The following is a 16,617-nucleotide window of genomic DNA, read 5'->3' on the forward strand; positions in this document are numbered from 1 at the left end:
GCCATGTTGCCTTCCCTGTTCGCGCCCAGGGGAACAACCCATGACACATGATCTGCTCATCACAGCCATCACTGCAGGTGTCTCATTATCATTATCATTATCCTGAGGGCTTGGACCATGAAGACATCGCATTGACATGTGCCCAGCAGACAGGCTCGTCTCCACAATCCACAATCTACCGTCCACAATAAGGAATCACACGAGCGGGTAGAACTTGAGCAGCTGTGTTCTTCAGAGGATGGAACTAGACACCCACGACAGGCGTACTGAAATATCATGCTGCAAACGTAACTGTTTTAACAGTGAAATAAGGTCACTTTGTATAAATTGGGATGGGGACGCTATAAATATGATTGAATGTTTACGTCAAGGTCTAAGAAGGGAGGTTGCGCTGCATACTTATGTCCCATTCGTTCCAATTCAGATGGCTGCAGCAGAGCGAGGAGGTAAACAGACACTCACTGCTGTTGTGCCAACTTTGACTGTAAACAGAGTAATTAGGTTGCCTTAAATTAAGCCACTCATGCGTGAACATCCGTCGGCCCCAGCACGGTGGTCTTTGCCATGGGTTATCTGATTCTCATAGTTAGTACTGCCGCATCAGGAGGAGATTTGATTGCTTTAGATAATGAAGAGAAGAAGGTAAATGCACGTTTCACTCAACTATTCATGAGAGCGAATCAGAGGCTCTCCTTAGTGGAGGTCAAATCATCTCCCTCCAATCTTTTCTCTACATTTCTCACGTCACCTCTGTGGATGAAGATCATGAACTTCCTCCCGACTTAATTTGCATGAAAATATGTATTTTAGCTAGCCCAATTCACTATTGAATTGTAAGGAATGTTATTACAATCCCTGCTTGAAGTGTATTTCCGGCAAAAATTAAACCCAGGGGTCTTTGTTTTGGCATGTAAACACATCATATAAGCCCTCCAGACACTTTTTCGTTGATAATTGAGTATAGAGTTTGTTGCCCGGTGCAATGTAACAGCCCAAATGGCTTCCATGTTATTGGCTAGGGCGAATGCCCCAGCGAACACTTCCAAATCAGCATTTTTTAACCACTAATATTGCTCGAAATAACACCAAACCTCTGCAGTAGCATGATTAGGGTCCCTACACATAAAACGAAGCATCAACAACTTAGTTAGCATAGCGGAAGTTTGTGCCTTACCGGTAGGTCCATGTTTTCACACAAGTCGATTACAGGCTACCGTAACCGTTTAAAACAGCCAAGTATTAAGAGGGGAGATTGTTAAGTTAAATTTGTTGGCGCCTCTATTGTATTATTTATGGTAGCCGGTAATCGACTTGTGTGGACTTCCTGGAAACATGGAAAGGCACAGACTTGGAAAACAGTCTTTTTAAATAAACTTTTAATGAAGCGATGTGTTCTTAACAACTTTTGTTAATGGTCATCAAACACACAAGAATTTATTCAAATCCCGTCGGCACAGAAGATAACTAGCAGTTGTTTTCAACATACCGGCTCTGGCTGCGATGAGATGCGTGGTCCGACAGGGGTCCTCGGCGTTGAGCACCAGGCCCCGGCCGATCTTGGCCCCCAGCCCCTTGGCGTGGTAGTACTCGCGGGTCTTCTCCATGGGGTAGTTGGTGGGGTAGAGGCCGCTGAACACGATGGTGGCCCCCTCAAGCACCTTGCCCTTCAACTCCGGCACAATCAGCCTGATGTCGGGCATCTCTGGGGCCTCCTTCCGCTGGTAGACCTCGTAGCGGGCGTAGTACTCGGCGTGGATCCTCTGCAGCACCTCCTCCAGGTAGATGAGGTGGTCGTCCTGGTCGGGGTCCTCCTCCTCCTCCTCCTCCTCTTCCTCCTCCATGCTCTGCTCCAGCAGCTCCTCTCCAGCGGTGACCCCGGAGAGCTCGCTGTTCTGGGACTCAGTCTCTGGCTCCCTCTTGTCTGAGCAGCCGTTGCCTAGGTCCTCGGGGCCCGGGGGGACTGCTCCCACTGGAGGAGGATCCAACGCCTGGGTCGCACTATTCCCCACTGCTTCCGCCTCTTTACTTTCTTCTGCTGTGGCGGCGACTACTTCAACCTTACCTTTACCGCCCTCTCCTTCCACCCTCTCTTTACCCCAGTCTCCCTCCGCCCCATCCCCACACTCGGGGTTCTGCGTGGGGCCAGCATCCTGCTGATCGCAGACCCCCAACGGACTCGTCTTGGGGTCGCCGCCGGCTACCCTATCCACTACCACGTTTGGGGGCTTCTCTGTGACAGACTCACTGTCACTGTCACTGGACAGGTCAAAGTCCAGGTTGTTGTCTGCAGGGGCCTCCGCTGGGGAAGGCTGCTCTAAGCCGTCCGCCTCTACCGAGCCCGGTGTCCTGGCGCTTGCCTCCTGGGCTCCGAGATCCGTCCGCTTCCTTGGATCATCCGCCTGTGTCAACCTAGCCTCCCCCTGCCATTCTGGGTCCGGGTCCTGCTCCGCTTTGTCCTTCCCCTCCCCGGTGGCGTGTGTCCTTTGGGTTTCTGCTGGCGTTACCTGAGTGGATGAAAGTGCGTTGGGCTCCTCCTTGCCACCATTGTTGGCGTTGGTCTCCCTCCCTCTTCTTTTGATGCCATTGTTGTGTTCCTCAGTTCCCGATGTCCCCGTGGATTCAGTGCTCTCCGCAGGCCGACTCGCTGGGGAATGAGACACATCAGCTTTAGAATCATGTCACCTGCAGGCAGTTAGGGTGGACAGTGCGCGTGGGCAAATGGAAATCTTGCCTTTACCTTTAGGCAAGAACGCTGCAGTTTGAAAGGCTCTACAGCTCAGGATTAGCAATGGCAAGGCCAACGTACTTAATTACAGCATATTGGGCCTAAGAAAGCGCTTATAACTGAGGATTTTGGAAGTTCATGACATTGCCTACACCTTATCTCTGCCAACTACTTAAACCTGCACCCAACCTTGCTCACTTTCTTTCCTCAACATCTTTTTTTTAAATCGATGGGCTGGAGCTCCTTTGAAACGAGGCTTCCCCTTATGAGAAACATTGACTAGACCAATAAGATTGAGGATTGTTAGGGACAGGGAATTACTGCCCTTACAATCAAGGGATCTATATTATAGCGTCTCCAAGTGGATTTCCCTTGTAAGCAGCCGATTAACAAGCTCTGAGCCCAGAAAGACATTCAGGGTGTGGTCAGGATGACCCTTGCAATAGGTCCCCTCTGAGTAGGATACTGAACTAGGTTTGGCAGGATTACAGGCATCAAGGCTCATTACACAAGTTGTCAGGACACAGGTTACTAACATGAATGTGGTGGCGATTATGACAGATTATTGGGCCGCACTCAAGTGATTGGCTGGCCATCAAATACCGCCTCTCTTTATCAACCTCCTCTGCACTCCCTTTGTGTCAGAGGCAATGTGGCACTACTCCAAGAGTCATGAAACAAGAAGAGCTGGATATTCTCACAGAGCTTAGGAATGTAGAATACATTATATAACGGAAAATGAATAAATTTTGCAACTCGTTGCAAGGAGGAACATTTTTTTCCTGTCATGTGATACACAATTATCCAACATAATACACCATTTCAAAAATCAAATCAACTCATTATCATTATTATTGAATCATTGATTCAGTGGCCTGCCGTCACTATTCAACTGCAATGTACCCTTCTTGGCTTCCCGGGAGCCTGGGGGGGCGTTGATGTCGCCGGTGCCTTGGAAGTAGATGTACTTCTTCACAGTGATAAGGTTGGGTGCAAACTTCCACACGTCCTCGCGGTCGTCGATGATGCACACCATGGAGTCCCCGCACGGGAAGAGGTTCCTGCCAAACACAACGCGTTCAGAAATAAACACGTCAACACACAAATAACCAATCTGGTTTGGTTTCAGGGCAGTGGGTGTGGAATGCAAGAGACTCGGTATGAAACTACCATTGGTTTCAACGGTACCATTATAAATCCCTCACTCTATACGAGGCCTCTGCCTACCTCTACATACTGGCCTACATTGATGCACTGGTCTATCACTTACCGATCATTAACTGCCAATATAGCCCTTAAACACATGATCTGTGATTGGCTAATAAACTTGACATTTGCCGACGGCAGGAGTCAATCAGGTGACTCGAAAACTGACAATATCGTTATGCTCAGTCACAGAGACCATGAATGTTTGTTTCATTTATCTTAGTTATAGGATGCAATAACCAGCCTGTATCTCACTCTCAAAGTATGGGAATCACTTGTTCTATTTGTTCACACACTCCTTGTTATCGATATCCTCACTGGACCCATCGCTAATTCCTTCTGCTCCTGTGAAACTTACTGGCTATTCCATCGCTTTAATGGAAGATGAGCGAGAGATGCATGAGCTGGAGTTGTCACACTGAATATCATTGGTGAGCTTTATTGGAAATAAAAACGAAGGAATTGATTGAGGAGGGAATTCAGTCTACAGCTTCTGTGTCGCAGCGGCAGGTCTTTTAACGTCTTTCTAATAATAGTTTAATGGGTTATAACTCCAATAAAAACGTCACCATAGGCCTATACTTACAATCGTAACACGTGAGACCTGCAGTCTTTAATGTAATGGCATATGGACAACGCAGTAATAAGCCCACACATGGTCACAGGAGGCAAAAAGACTAAAAGATTTGGCATTACCCAAGTTTGCTAATTAAACCGTTAATAGCTCTTTTAATGCACAATTTATGATTTATTAACGTTTTGTTCCTAGAACGCCAATGAAAATCACATGAAAAACCTCAATAATTGTAATAATTGAGAAAGATTTATTATATTATTGCAAAATTACCGTATTTATCTTCCATAGTATAGTAATACCTTTTATATCAGGATTGTGGGGAAGCACTGAGCCCGTTTCAAAGGAATTAAAAGATGTGTGGATCTGTATTTGCCTAAAAACCAAAGTGAAACTGCTTCGGGTAAGACTTCAGTTGGAAAAAGAGACAGCAGTAAAGGGTTAAGAAGATTTTGAAAAAAATACCCCAAAAACGTCCCTCCCACCATATGTTTCTTCAACACTGAAAAGAATTGCATTCAATGTGATTGACAGGCAAGATGGGTTAACAAAAACATTCAGGAAGAGATGATCAGGAATCAGCCATCTAAAATCGAATTAGGCGCATACATAAAGGGACAGACACAGTCAACCAGCACTGATGGTCACATGGTATTTCTCTCTAACTGACTGATGGCTATGGCATTTCAAGCCAATCACTCTCAAATTATGGCTCTTAAATCTTACCTAAAGCACCTTTGACATATTGTGATAATTTATTTTCAAGTAGCTCCATCTACCATCAGTTAAATCAGTTTTAACCTTCTTATTCCAAGCATCAGCTTTGAGTTTGAGAAGATTGCAATTAATCGATTAAGACATACATTTTATAGAGAATATAAAGATTAAAACCTTAGATTCCCCGTTTTGGAGAAAGGATCGATGCATTCGTCCCTGGAGAGGATGCGGTGAGAGAAGAGTTTCTTTTCAGGGTCCAAAAAACCTTCAGGAATAAAAACAAAACAATCACACACACAAAAAATGTATCACACACACGCTCTGAACATAAAAGTTAGAAAATCAACGCAGAAATCCCTTCATGAGAGACCAGAGACAACATTTGCATAATGACCTTCCCTTATATTTATTTTAATACCATCTCTCCAATGGAGTCTTTTAGCTAGATGTGCCATTTTATTATATTTGTGGACCTTGGTTTGGGGGTTAACCTTCACTTCTGCAGCCTCCCATTTTGACTCACATGATAGTCTTATTATCTCTTCAAGAGAGGCTACAACTCGCAGCATTTAATGTCACAAAGACAATCAATGCAATAATTCATTGCATTGTATTTATTTAGCTGACGCTTCTTCCCAAAACAACCTTCTATAGGCCCATTCAACACAGTCTCACTCAGAGTTCATCAAAAACCGACGCTTGGTCAGGGGCTTTTGGCATTACCGGCTGACGCAAAGGGTGACCTTGTGCATCTTAATTCGACGCAGGGGGTTTTCAACTCATTACAATGTAATCCCTCCACGGCCATATCTGACGCCTAGGGAAAGCGCAGTATTAACCAGATGGCTTCACATAAAGACATTTTGAGCATTTATCCCATTGGCTAACAGAGGACGTGAAACCAGGAAGTATTCTCCTCACAGTCCGTTTTGGACAATAATGGCTCTAAACATGTGACACGCCTACGTGTCTATTCTTTTCAATGGGCCTGCGTCCACGTCACGTAACTGTCATAGTTGCTATGGTGTTTGCAATCGACCGCCCCCCATATCTTTTAAATTTTTTTCAGTTTAGACTTGTAATTAATAAGTTACTTTTGTAATCAACCTGACTCGTTCTTTTTAATCACAGTCTTGTTTCTTGTTACGTCACTCTGAGAGATGCACACAGACATATTTGGTAGTGACACATAACCTATTCGTGAAAGCAAAACATCAAGCTCATTGATTTAACGAGGCAGGGTTCTTTGAAATAATGAATTAAGTTATCATGTGTGAGAGGTCATTCCTCCCCCTGAGTGTGTATTGACTATTTCTGGTGATTGAAATGCTCATTGCAAGCTTCCTATTTATGTCTAGTGTACCCCTACTGTCCACAAGCAGCACCCCCCCCCCCCCCTCCCCATATGGATATGGAGAATTGTTGCCACGCTCCAGTGGTGGTGGTGTCATATCTATGAAAGAGGCCATTCAAACATACTACAATGATCAATTAGGAGGCCGAAGCCCTAAAGGAAGTGATGCAATAGGTAACTTCTGAGTTAAGGACAGTAACAAGTAAGCTATAGACCTGGGGTCTCTTTTATATCAATGGGGGTCTCAAAGGACGCATACGATTATCAACTTGGGGTATCCAGCCCTACAAGAAATTACTCAGCAAGTGCTCCATCTCGTTGCACCTCACCCAGCGGCTCACTTGCAAGATTTTGGCCTGAAGTTCTTTCCAGACCTACACCCTAGCCATCCAACATGCATATCTGAGAATCAGGCCTCTCTTTAATAACGACAAAAAGTTATGAAAGAAATTCACATTTTTGTTATCTCATAAGGGCCGTGGTGCCCACTCCTTTTGACCTTTTGACCCCAGACTTCAAAAACAGGCCAGCTGTATCTACACACCTTAAGGAACAAATTTACACCTCCATCCCACCAAAAATGGGGACTAGAAACGAACCTGTCTTATGCACATTTACCTTAATGATGGAGGTCAGGCCCCTTTTCCTGCCTTTTCGAGATAGCTAGAGATGCCAAAATGTATACACACATTTCCCAGGGTCCCGAAAACGACAACTAAAATGGACTGTTTTTTTTAACAAAGCCTCTCAGAAGTGTTGCATGCAAGACCTAGTGGATCAGAATGTGATAGAAAGTTTTTGAGATAGGAAGGTCCTACTACCCTGAAACTTTACTACCTTGTGGGTCTCTGGAAAAAAGCCAACCCTAACCCACAATTTTCACAGAGAAATCCCAAGATGCAACCTGGATGAAGTTGTAATGGACAAGATTCCATCTCTTGTCAACTAATATAGATTAATTTCTAGCAACGGCTTGTTGCCAATGCGTTTCAATGGAGCATTTGATGATGCTGTGTGAGCCTTTCCTGTAGGGCTGGAGCACCCAAGATAATCGTATGTGACCTTTGAGACCCTCTTTGATATAAAAGAGATCCAAGGTCTATAGCTCACTTGTTAATGTCCTCGTCTCTACCTATTGCATCACTTCCTTTAGGGCTTCGGTTTTTTGCTTTCACAAATAAGTTAAAGGCGCACTACAAAATCCGTCCATGCGCAGCTCTCAGAGTGTCGTAACAAGCCACCAGACAGCGATTTAAAAAACGAGTCAAGTTCAATACAAAAGTAACTTATTAGTAACTTATAAGTCTAAACTGCGGAAAATAGAAAGATATTCCAAGGTGCCTTTTGAAGGACTTGGAATATCTGTCTATTTCCTAGCCAGTGGACCCTAGTTTACGACAAAAACAACACAATTGACGGCAGCTCAGTTGCCGCACTTTATGTCGTTGACTGGTTTGGAGCCGTTAGCAACGTGAACAGTGCACTGCATACATTGTGTATATTAATGTTCCTTCCGCCCTCCCTTCTGAAGTCAAAAATAATCTCCCGATTGAAATGCATTGGTTTAATATTGAACTAATTAAATATTAAAAAGATATTATATATCTTATAGATATATGACCATGTAGCTATTATCGTTGTAACAAGATCAGTATCTGACCATTGATTAGGTAGATTTCAGCTGTGCTGATGACAGTTGGGAGCTCGTTGCGGAGACAGGACAGTAAACAATGGAGATGAACGGTGGTTGAACGGCAACGGGGGTCCCCACATAGTGAGGGAGTAGCAAGCCGTCTGTCAGTCTCAGAGTGCAGTGGACAAGCTGGGGTGGACGGCTTGACCATGTCCTGGATATATGCTGGGCCGCAGCTGTGAGCAGCATGCTAGGCAAGTATTAGAGAGACTTGAATAGGATTAGAGCAGCTACTAGTCGTCGGTGCAACAGGGTGCGGAGGAGTGTGGTGAAGGGAGGAAGATCACATTGTTGACCTGGAAGAGGTCATCCTCAAAGTAACCCTGGCGGCTGCGCAGGCACAACCAATCAGATGAGCACTGACCTTGGTTGCCCGCAGAACCAAACTCCAAAAGTGCTTTCTCGACTGCAATACTTCCAAAAGACTTCCACCATGAGAGGCAGAGCCGTCCCTGCACTAGGGAGCAGAGACTCCCTCATGTATGCTGAAGGGTTTGTTGTCAGAGTACACTCAGGCCTATTCTTTCTTCCTCTTCAGTCTCTTTCCATCCACTGGGTGAGTCGATAGTCCCACTATATTTTTTAATTCAAGGGATTGACAAAAGGTAGGATACATGTCTATGTTTGGTTGTCAATTCACTAGCAATTGCAAGTGTAGTACCTACCATGTTGGAGAACATGCTAGGGGAACATGATATCTGGGGAATAAAATGCACTTCAGAATGGGAAAAAATTACAAATTCTGCCCTCCTGTGTTCTGAAATGAGCACTACAACAACAACCAAGTGTCTCTGCCGGTTTTAACCTGCTTCAAAGAGGAGTCAGACATAAATCCACTGCTGGTGTATAGGTGGTAATAAAACAGCAGCTGGCCAGGTTGCGAGGTGCAAGAATGTTTTAAGCTTTGGGAAAGCATTTTGCTCGAATGTAGCCAGTAGACCAAAACATGATTTGCCTCTTGTATGCCACCATTAGAAAGTTTATACAGGAAATGTCATGTTCCAGTACATTTTAGAAAAAAATAATAAAAAATAGACCTTAAAATGTAGGATTAGTGCAATACCTGCGATAGTATGTGCATAGGGACGGCTTCCGAACGTGAACACATGCAGCTCATACAGCTTGGCCATCTTCTCCAGGAACTCCTTGCAGTGCGGACGCAGCCGTGTGTGGAGCATGGGGTCGCCTCGCCCCAGCTGGAAGTGGAAGATCCCCTGAAGGAAAGAAAACAAAAGGAGTCCACTTACCCTGATCATATAAAGAAGAGAGATTAAAGTTTGACTTATGGTTTCCAGCCCGATTTAGATATTGGCTTGGGTTTCAGTAGTTGAAAAGAAGAGAAGTGAGAACTTTCTCTGCCTCTTGAAAGTGGTATCGTAAATAAAATGATTGTGTGAACCACCATCCCTGAACTGAAAACAAAGACAACGACTAAGGCACACAAAACTATACACAGCATCCAACGTGTGCATGCGTACAGGCTTATGGCTGGTACGTTGTACACAGAGGTGCCGGGGACGGCTGTTTCGAGTGCACTCTGGCTGCGCTGGCAGCGGGAGCACGGCTTGCATTAAAGTACCTTGTTAGACATGCGTGGGCAGTGCTGCTCCGTGGTGTGGATCAGTGTCTGGTCCAGGTCCACCATGAGCACCAGCTTCTTGTTGCGGTGCAGCCTCGTTTGGTCCTCTCGGCCCAGCTGTTCTGCTTGCTGCGGCAGGGTGTGCGTTTATGGGGAAGAGAGGTATGGAGGGAGGGGGACATGGAAGTGAGGAATCTTTACAATATGTCAACTGTTAGCAATAAATGGATGGTGATTTCCCACCATTGTCTAGAACAATCTAGGGGCAAGTAGCCATTCTTACACCATTCTTCACATTCAGACAATTTGAACTCTTGTATTATAAAATTGTATTTGGTGTCGAAATATTTAGTCCAGATTAAAATACCATTTATCATTCATGCCCATGGAGGGTATTCAAAACATCCAAAGATCCAACCACCACAATGCACACAGAAAAGTGGATGCCAACGATGGCATCCACGATGGCATTTCAGGTCTCTCTTGAAAAAGAGATTTTATGTCTCAATGAAACTAACCTGGTAAAATAAAGGTTGTTATTATTTATTTCAAGGTTTCCAAGCGGTTGGGCACAGAAATTGTTCTCCAAGGGCTATTAGTTTGCGTTAAACACGTCACAAGGGTCATGTCAACGGACAACAATGTTCCCTTCAGAGACGTGGCTTACCTCTGAGCTGACCATCAACTCAGGCACGATGTGCACCATGGAGACCGTTGCCGTGATCCCATTAGTGCCCTGGAGCCTGAGTGGAGGATAACATCGTAAAAAAATGGATTGAGTGTGAAGCAATCTTAAGATGTAAATTATCTTTAAACGCATCTAGAATCTGTGATTGTCAACAAGAAAATATTTCCTAATACAGGGGTATAAATATATCTAAAAACATCTACTGACACTGAAAATCTCAATACCGTTTTTTAGCTTGAGATTGGGACTTTATGCTTTTGTCAATTCCAATATTATCCATTAAACAGAAGCTTGTTGATTCTGTTACTAACTGGCATCAGTCACTATGGCACTTCTGGTCAATTATCCACAGCAGTGGATTCATACACCTCTGCTTATGCAGTTGTCCAACAGACTGTTGTAAACAAATGCATCAGAGAGAAATGTGTGATCACTTCATATACTGTACAAGCAGCCTGCCATGTCAAATTGTTTTCCAAATGACTTAGAGCCAATGAAGAAAATGGTATGAGGTGTCCTACTTCGATGCAAAATCTCTGGTGCCACCTGCTGGCTTTAATGATATAGAGTACGCACAATTTTAGTTAGTGTAAATGTAGGGCTATTTTGTAAATGATTGGTTATTGTCTCTGAGTGGTATTGTATAGTAGTAAAGATAATTATAACTATTTAAATTGTAAGGAGTATAAATTTGGTTAACTTTAAATGACCACATGATTCAAGGTTTTAACCCCATTCAGAATCATATTTTTTATTCATAGGCACTACTTCTATGTAGAATATTCTGTCTAGCTTCCCATGAGTGTCATGATGCCGCCATATCTTTCCATATTCCCCAGCCCTATTAGACCAGGGAAAGTGTTTTCAACTTTTTAATCAAATGAAACTCAAGATAAGCTTACCTTTCCTCTTAATATTATAGTCTCATATATGCCATTTATATTGATATAAATTAAGATGAAGATGTCGTTGACTGCTGGGTATTATCAAAACATCTGCAATCCATATGGGATGTGGTTCTCTCCACTCAATAGGCATATGGGGAATGATGGCATTTTAAAGTCACTGGCAGCTGTCATAATGTACATGAAATCAGCTTTAGCCTGCACTATGAAACGCATTGCATCCATTTTGTTCAAAAGGTAAAATGGATGCATCTTCTTATGATCTTATTGATTAAGACAGAAAACTAAAACCCATGAGTTTAATGGTTTAGCAAAGTGAAGGTTTTGGTTACAATAAAATACATTCATTGATTTGTACACTTTGCTCTAGAGATTGAATATGATGAAGTTTGTGGAAGTAGCATCACACCCTTAAAGCGTTATTACATAAAAGGTTTCCTTACTGTGTCAAATCCTGTCCACATTCAGCACAAAGTCCTTTCATCACTGTAGGGTGGCTGCATTCTTCAATTCGGACGATGACACCCCTGTTATTGAAAATACAAGTGAGTAAACAGATTTTACACCGCGTCAGGTAAGTTTGACTTACGTGTCTGAAATGTGTCACACAGAAAATATATGATATGAAACATCAAACAGAAGAAATTATCAGATGAAGGGCATTGAAGTTCAGAGTTGTAACAAAACATGCCGGTAGACTTGGTTTAGAGCGATACAAAACACAAAAGGAATTTAACAAATTTGCCAATGCCAATATAAGTTAACTGAACTGTTAACAAGGATAATTCCTCTGGAGATGTACAACTATGCTGTTCCTGTTTCTGAGCAGCAGGTGTTTTGTGTCTATAAAGAGCAGCTCGAATACACCCCCTAATGTTGACAATAGGAAATGAGAAAACCAATTAACCGGATTTTAACCAAATAGTAGTTTTGCTCTAGTTAACCCAGGTGTAACAATGTGGTACTATACTTCCAGAGAAAGCACGTTGGTACACATCAAGAGTAAACAAACGCCCTCTGTGCACTATGGCCTGTCAGCGGTACGCATGTCAGCGGTGTTAGCCTGTGTTGTTCTTATAGTGTACCGATGAGAAAACAACCACCAGACGTTATAACATGATAATGCATTTTTAAACCTTATTCATTTTATTCTCTGGAAGCGATATTGACTGAAAGTGTATTTCTTGAGGACGGGGGAGCAGTAACACGGGGGAGCAGTAACACCGGGCAGCGTTACGACGCGGGACGGTCTACCTGCCTGGTGAGTGACTCGCACTGCTCGCACTACTTTAGACAGTCAACTAAGACCGCAGAGTTACAACATAGTACTCATTATAGCAATTCGTCCCAGTATGCATCTTAGTCTGTCTATAGCAAATAACAACGTTTTTTAAACCGCCAAATAAACTCTGGAAAAGTTGTGAGCCCGCCGGTGTGTTGCTTGCACCCATCCCGAGTCCCGACGCTGAGCAGATCTGCGCTCTGCTAGGTAGCAGACTAGCTGCTAGCCTACATGCTAACGCATGTTATTCAATGGCTATAGGAAACAACTCTAAGTGTAAGGGTTGTGTTAATCCATACAGGGCAAGAGGAGAAGGATGGCGAGAGGCTAGACAGCCTAGGTTGAACTCACCCAGGGGGTATGACCTGCCCGAGCTGACAGCAAAGCTCCCTGATCACTCCGGCGCGGTCCGACTTCACCTTCTTCTCCGGGTCCCTGTTGACATGTTTCTGGGGCTTCGGACCGCTCTCTACCGCCGAGAAGATCGGGGCACACAAGGCCAGCACCGAGTCCACGTTGACGAGAGACCCGGGTTTGACTTTCCACTCTAGCAGACGCAGAGGCAGAGCTCCGGGCCAGCGGATGTCTGCCACCTGCACCACGGGGCCCTCTGCCGCGGTGCCGCCGCCAGAATCCGCGGGGTCCTCCATCTGTTTGGCACTCTTACAATCCCGTCAACGTATAGTAGTAATGGTGCAGGTAAAATACCATTTGATTTGCGCACAGCTTCGCCTGTCATATAACTGCAAGTAAAGGGTTTTCCGATGACCATGCACGAACGCGTAGCCAATAATAAGCTGATATACAAAACACTTGCGTTGCGTCGGTCGCTCTGTTCGCTCTTCCCGCCCGTAAACAGGAAGGCTGCAGCCACAGGATCAGACAGCATCCAGTGTTGCCAGATTGGGCTTGAGTTCCCGCCCAATCTGGCAACACTGACTGAAGCGCGCTGCAGCCAATGTTGCCAGATTGGGCGGGAAATCTGTCCCTATCTGGCAAAACTGACAGCATCCGGTAGTCCGGTGAGGAGGGCTGAGGTGTTGCTGAGGTGGTTCCTCGTGTTGCGTTAACACACGGGGAAAAAAGATATAAACAAAAAGGAAAAGTAGTATGTTATTATTATGTAAATTCTAAAGACAAGTTATAATATTCTGTAACTCTAGCGGGCCATACCTAACCAATTTTTTAAGCACCACTTCGTTTATTTACTTTATTGGTGTAGTTTTTATGATGTTAAATATTGAAACATTAAAAAAATGATCGTTAGAATTATTTATAAAAAATGTATTATTCCTAATTGATCTAAAATGTTCCATAAAACATAAAAAACACAGAAGTGCCATGGGAGCCATTGCAGACTTTCGGATGTAAGATGATGTAACATAAAACGAGATATGCTTTTATGATCTCATGGGTGCCTTTTATTTTTGCTTTGTTTCCATGTTGCCACATGGAAATACGTAACCATAACACTGGGTCTAATGTGCAGTTGCCGAAATAGCCTGCCTGCACCATTGTGCAGATTTCCGAACAAAATATTGTGGATTAAGTAAACCTGGAGAAAACCTTGAGAAACCTATGTTATGTTCAACCAAATTATGCTTATAATTCCTGAAAGTGAAAAGGGTTAAATACATGAATCCAACCATTTATTGTTTACATAATTGTTGATTGTTGATTTTTTTTTTTTTTTTTACATATATTCAATAGCACAGACATTAGAAAACACAAAAAAAGTTTTACAAACAGCACACATTTAAACATTGATACATTGTAATAGTTATTAATAAACTGTAGCAGGCCCTTGTGTTATTACCATTGAAGCATGCACAGTTCACTGCGGTGCAGCAAAGGATGCACATTGTCTGGGTTGGGTTTAGTCAGATTTTAACTGATTAATAATGTTGCCACTTGCACACCTGCACACTATAGATTTTGTATTTTGTAATCTATATTTATATTGTATATTTGGTAGTGTATTTTATTGTATAACCATCTTACCATGGCCAATGATATCACTTAACAATGGACCACATTCTCATTCTCTCATTTTCGTTATTAATATTTTTCCTATAGATTTTCTTGGAGAATTCTTCACTTCTAGGCAGAGTTGGTGCCATGCTAAATGCGCTTGGTGCCATGTTAAATGCATTAACGTGTTCCATCACAGATAATGCATCCCAGGAGTAGAGACATGTCGCTATTCAATCAAAGTATGATTGTGTAGTCATCCCACCCGTGAGGAAGCTATCGCACTTCTATGAACAAGAGTGACGATTGCTGACAGAGAAGTGTTGCGCGTACGTGAGTCCTTCTCACCCATGCCTCCGGAGAGCAAGGCCCACCCTTCTCTCAACCTTTTCCTCTTCTGTGGACTCTCTCTGTCATCTCACCTATCAGCAGGCTCGCCCTGGTACCTTCCCACCGCCCACCACCTGCCCTCTCGACCCTATCCCCTCTCACCTCCAGTGTATCTCTCCAAACCTCCATAGTTTCATCACCAATCTCAACAATACCTCTTTGACAACTGACTTTTCCCCAACACTCTTAAAGCAGCAAGAGTGAACCAACTTTAAAAAAAAAACAGATTCAAACAATGTGATGTAACTAATTACAGAGCTGTCTCTCTTTATTTCGAAAACACTTGAGAACTCTTAGCACACAACATCTCGACCCTCATCAGTCTGAATTCAAGGCAAATGCCACTCAACTGAGACTGCCTTCCTTGCCGTCACAGAGTAACCTCAAACTGCTAGAAGAGCCTCCCTCTCCGTCGCCATTCTACTGGACCCTTCTGCTACATTTGACACAGTACTGAGAACTGGGACTCTCAGGCTCTGCCCTCTCCCTCCCTGGTCACAAACTACCTCAAGGATCGCACTTACAGTGTCCCCTGGAAATAATCTGTGTGGGAACCTTGTGGTCACACACTAAAGGGCCCTCAGGGTACACCAAGTCACTGGGTTCTGTCATTTGGTCAAATGGCTTTTCCTACCACTGCTATGCAGATGACAACTGATTCTGTGTTGTTACGTTGTCACCAAGATGGCGTGTCTTGATGGCATCACTCAGTGGATGTCAACACACCACCTGAAGCTCCGTCTGGACAAGGCTGATCTGCTCTTCCTTCAAGGGAAATGTTCTTCATCCATGACGTCTCCATCCATATTGATCAATGTAATAGAATTCTGTTTATTGTCATTGCACATAACAGCGACATTTAAATGTCATTCAGACAGTGCGACACAACAACACATTTATATATAAATATATAGATATAACAAATAAAGATCAAATATACAAATAACAAATAAAGATCAAATATACAGTTAAATAAGAATAGCAGCTGAGGTAAACGGTATTGCACAGTAGTGTTTCCAGTTTTTTTGTAGTGCAAATTGGTACAAGCAGGATGTTTTTAGGTGCTTGTGAAATGAGATCTAGTTGAATGTGAATGTTATTCTTATTTTGCATTGTTCAGTTCACTTATGGCTATGGGGTAGAAGCTGTCTCATCCGCTGAATGCATCAGCTTCAACTGAATCGTAAAGCGTCAATGAAAAATACTTAATGTAATGTAGCGTAATGAAATGCAATGCGACTATGAATGAATAGCTGAACAGCTGAATCATCTGAATAGGCCTGGGCGGGACAAACCGACCAATCAGGGAAGAACAAGCTCATAAAACATGAAGACGAACTTATTATTATTTTTTTTTATGTGAAATGGATTAATGCTTGAAAGCCTAGTTGATACTTGACCTAAAAGGGTTGGAGGTCTAATTATTTTCTCCATATTTGTACCGGGGCGAACAGGGGACTGCTTCCACGTGACCAACTACGTAGCAGCCCGTGCTACGCGGTTGGGAGGAGTCTCATGTAGGGGGGGGGGGGC

At 43.6% G+C, this 16,617-nt stretch overlaps 1 protein-coding gene across 1 annotated transcript in view; it reads right to left on the reverse strand.

Moving 5' to 3' along the window:
- Positions 1-13,563, reverse strand: part of ctdp1 (CTD (carboxy-terminal domain, RNA polymerase II, polypeptide A) phosphatase, subunit 1) — a 62,537-nt gene extending 48,974 nt beyond the window's left edge. The window contains exons 1-8 of the mRNA XM_084485185.1: positions 13,075-13,563; positions 11,885-11,968; positions 10,516-10,591; positions 9,849-9,977; positions 9,333-9,483; positions 5,397-5,487; positions 3,629-3,786; positions 1,487-2,644 (exon numbers count right to left, since the gene is read on the reverse strand). Of these exons, the coding sequence (XP_084341311.1) occupies positions 1,487-2,644; positions 3,629-3,786; positions 5,397-5,487; positions 9,333-9,483; positions 9,849-9,977; positions 10,516-10,591; positions 11,885-11,968; positions 13,075-13,373 (2,146 nt within the window). The 5' untranslated portion in view covers positions 13,374-13,563. The remainder of the gene's footprint in view (positions 1-1,486; positions 2,645-3,628; positions 3,787-5,396; positions 5,488-9,332; positions 9,484-9,848; positions 9,978-10,515; positions 10,592-11,884; positions 11,969-13,074) is intronic.
- Between the last annotated feature and the right edge of the window lie 3,054 nt (positions 13,564-16,617).

This window comes from Micromesistius poutassou, assembly GCF_964030765.1.
Source record: "Micromesistius poutassou genome assembly, chromosome: 20".
In the NCBI taxonomy this organism is placed as follows: domain Eukaryota; kingdom Metazoa; phylum Chordata; class Actinopteri; order Gadiformes; family Gadidae; genus Micromesistius; species Micromesistius poutassou.